We start from the raw sequence: 4,048 nt of genomic DNA on the forward strand, positions 1-4,048 counted from the left end.
TACACTGTATGTTTGTGGTATATATGGGGACCATATGTAGGTTTCTTCTTCTGCTCTCCCTGGAGAGCAGCTCTTTTGTGAACTTGTATGAGCTGGAAACAGCTGTAATAAATCCCAGTGTGTAATGTGAATCCCGTGTTTAGTGGGTTTGACTTTTAAAAATGCGAATACACGCAGGCCCTGATGACTTCAATAGCATTTATGGGTGCTCAGTGCTTGTATAAATGTCACACTATTTATAACATATTTCTGTGTCCTTTTTTTATATTCTCTGTTGGCCTGTCTCTTTTCCACTGTGGTATCCTTGACTGACATAATCACATCAGGATGTAGCATGTGTTTGAATAATTAAGAAAATACAAATAAAAGTTATCTTTATTCTAGTCCTTGTTTTTCCATTACTCAGCCACCAAAGATAACAGTACCATTTTTCTACTGTTTTTTACATTCTATGGAAGACAAATACCTTTCGTTTTGCAATAGTTTATTAAATCTTACAAGTCCAATTATTTGCCCCTGAATTTTCCCCTCTAAGCCTTAGAAAATTGTTTCTGCTATATCCAAGCTCATGCCAACTTCTTGGCTTCTCGGCCGCAATCCATCAGCAAGTGCTCTGCTAAGAACCACTTTGAGACTCTCCTTAAACCTCTTCTTCTTGCTGCTTCCTACAAAGAAGTAAACAAGAGGATTGATGCTGCTGTTGACGGTGGAGAGAACAATGGTGACATGGTTCTGCTGGCTGAGCAAAGATGACCAATGGTGATAGTTCAGAAGGTACAGCAGCCTCATAGGCATGGCAAAGATGAGGAAGACAACGACGGTGACCACAATGATAATGTAGAGCTTTGATGAATGAGGTCTCAGGGAGTTACGATGAATCCTGATGACCAAGATCAGGCTGGACAGAATCATTAGAGGAATGAAGATCAGGAAAGTCAGGATCCATGTGAAGATGAGCATTGCTTGACAACGGTTGGCATCATCAAATTGTTCCTTTGTTGAATCATCTTTGCATGTTAAGTATTCGGCTATTGTCATCAGAAAAGACAGAGTCCATAGAATTGCGCACACAATTGCTGATTGGTGCTGTGACCGATGGCAGCGGTACCAGATGGGGTAAACAATAGACAGACACCTCTCAATACTGATGGCTGTCAGGAGATAGAGACCAGTATTATATCCGAGAAGAAAGACAATAGACAGTGTGGTGGTTATATAGTAGTAAAAGCCATACGCGAATCCAAAGCCAGCAATGTACTCAATTGACAGAATAAATATACAAAACAGTAAGGAGATGTCAGCAATGGACAGGTGTGTGATGTACGCAGTGAATGGATTTCTTTTGATCTGGAAGCAGAGGCACCAGAGGACAATTCCATTTTCACAAAAACCCAGGAAGGAGATGATCATAATTACCCAAAGTGGGGTCAATATCTCCCAGACTCTTTCCTGTGTAGAAATGTTTCTGTGCATTGAGATGTTCTCTGTGCCTTCACTGGGATGAAACGTTATGTTTGACTCATCCATGGGGAAAGCTCAAGTTTGGATAGCACAGCTCTTCCTTCTGTAAATATGTATAAAAATATACTGTGAATATTGTGTGTTCCTTCCCTCCCCTTGTTCTTTCTATTTTGTGGACCCCGGTTTTCTGATCAGCTCTGAAAGCCTTAGCAAAGGAAAACTATCTCTGATCTACTAATGCTAGCTGAAACCCAGCTGGAACTATTCTAAGCAAGTATTAAAGACTGCTAAGCCCATCATACTAGCAAAAATCCTGAGTCTTCCTCTCTGTGGGGTTCAGCTTATGGATGCTAAACCACAACTACAGAGATGCGCTTGAAGAGCTCCTGAACATGCAACCTCCCTGTCACACTGCAAAGTTCCATAATGCAGTTCCATAATCACAGATAGGATGGGTGGTTCTTACTAAACTGTTTCCAGACAGGTCTGTTCAGCTCCCTTTGAAGCTAGTGATGATATTTTGAAGCCATGCATCTTTCAGGTGAATCTGGTACAGCACAAAATGTTGTGTCAAAAACTTGATACCAATACCTTTTCCCAGAAGATTTTAATTTATTAAGTAAAATTAGTATGTAATTACTCAGCTCAATATTTCCTCAAAGTGTAAAGTTGCAGGAATGGAAAATGACTTAGTTTCGAAGCCGTCTCTAATTTGTCCAACTTTAAAGTTGTGTCATTTATCAAAGTATACACTCACAGAATCGTAGAATATCCTGAGTTGGAATGAATCCACAAGGATCATCGAGTCCAACTTCAATTTAGCCATGTTTAAAGACAGTGAACCATTTAACAGAACTGCAAATACCCTGCAAACATTACAAACACAACCCACCACAAGAAGCAATTGTTCAGGTTCCCTGCTATTGTTATAATGGTTAGAACAGTTGCTTTGGAACAAGTTCTCCCTTCAAAAGTCTCTTTTTATCCCACAAGAGACGATAAGTAGCACTGGCTTCTGTTGATTTTCATTGGTATGTAGGAATGTGTCATGCTGCCTCCTCTTTTAACTTCCTACCTGCCTCAGTGACAATGTAAACTCAGAGCCCTTGCTGATTTACTGCTGTTCCAAGGAAAAACTACTGGCAATAAGCTTGCCCAGCTGCTTCGGTTCATCTATATAGGCTGCCCTGGCTGTTAACATGCCGTAATGGGAATTTACCTACATCCTCAAGCAGTCAAGAACATCAAATGCAAGGGAAAGAAGTTTTACTGGGGATAAGTCTTGCAATGATTATTGAAACAGAGCCACTGACTCCAATCATAAATTTTCCCTCATAAGCCCTGGGTTTCCCATGTTCACAACAGCTTCTTCAGACAGGAAATCACAGTTTGAAAAAGAGCATTAGTAAACAACCTGGGAAGCCTCAGGGCTTGCTGGCATTTAAACCTGCACAAAAATGGTAATGATGATCTCACCTGTATGTTGACTGTGCCACCGTCTGAGACTCAGTCGGAAGGAACAAACAACATAGCTGGAAATGTGGAAGACAAGTGAGCGTGAATGAAGCAGGTAAGTGCAGTGACTGGAATGAGTGGCAGAATTCCCAAAAGCAGCGTTCTGGAAAAGCTATAGAGGGAAGGTGCTCAAACACAGTGCTACTGGAAGTGCAGTAAAAATTCATATGAGAAAAGGAGAGGAGAATATATCTTCTTCATGAGTTAAAAGAAATAGGAAAGAACAATATGTAAAGACTTGATTATGTGTTTGATTCATATATCTGTATCAATACACTATTTCTCTCTGGAGAGTGAAATGAAGAACAAAAAGTTCTGGACTTACTACAGTCATTCCCACATGAAAACATTCAGAGTTGAGAATGGTAAGAATCTTCTCCTTCCAGATACATCCATGGTCTGTTCAGATTTCCATGAAGCTGTTGAGGAACTTCCTTGAAGAAGCTGAAGTTTACCTTTTCCAACCATTTGTCTTTGGTAAGAGGGAGAGCAAACAATCATTCTGACCATGACTCCCTCAAAAATAAGTGTGCAGTTATCCCATTGCTCAAAATGACTGAGGCACACCAAGGAAAGAGCCCTACATCTGAAGCTGTGCTTCAAATGGCATCACTCAGTAGTTGGCAAGTCATCTGTCTGAAAGCCTGGGAGTTAACTATTGTGGGAACTGAATGGCAGTATATGGAAAATTGTCCTGAGCTGTCACAATACCAAGAGACATAGTTTAAACAAACAAACACAAAGTGAGCAGGAAATCTATTTGGGGAAGATAAAATCTGAAGGAAAAATCTCAGTTTAGAACTGTGCCACCAAATGCCATCTAAAAAAATACAAGTTGGTGTGGAAATGTGTCTTAAATTACTTTTTAATGTAAGAAAGTAAGAACAGAATGAAAAGAAAGTGAAAAAAGAGAGGGAGAGGGAGAGAGATAAAGGGAAAAGAATGAAATGAAGAGGGAATGAAGAGAACATGGAAGGAAGGAAGGAAGGAAGGAGGGAAGGGAAGAAGGAAAGAAGGAAGGAAAAACTAAACCACAGAACAAAGAAAGCAGACAAGTCTTTTGAGTTAGTCT

General features: G+C 40.1%; 1 protein-coding gene across 1 annotated transcript; it reads right to left on the bottom strand.

Annotated features, from left to right (window-relative positions):
• Positions 1-421: 421 nt before the first annotated feature.
• On the bottom strand, positions 422-3,040 carry MAS1 (MAS1 proto-oncogene, G protein-coupled receptor). The gene is made up of 2 exons (XM_031614121.2): positions 2,938-3,040; positions 422-1,564 (listed from the first exon to the last, which is right to left on the bottom strand). The coding sequence occupies exon 2, from the start codon at positions 1,525-1,527 to the stop codon at positions 538-540; it is 990 nt and encodes a 329-aa protein (XP_031469981.1). The 5' UTR covers positions 1,528-1,564; positions 2,938-3,040; the 3' UTR covers positions 422-537.
• Positions 3,041-4,048: the final 1,008 nt, after the last annotated feature.

Source organism: Phasianus colchicus, chromosome 2 (assembly GCF_987193195.1).
Source record: "Phasianus colchicus chromosome 2, bPhaCol1.hap1.1, whole genome shotgun sequence".
Taxonomy (NCBI): Eukaryota; Metazoa; Chordata; class Aves; order Galliformes; family Phasianidae; genus Phasianus; species Phasianus colchicus.

Bases quoted from the DNA above. Each gene is read 5' to 3' on its own strand.
- MAS1 (XM_031614121.2), bottom strand. From the start codon at position 1,527: ATGGATGAGTCAAACATAACGTTTCATCCCAGTGAAGGCACAGAGAAC.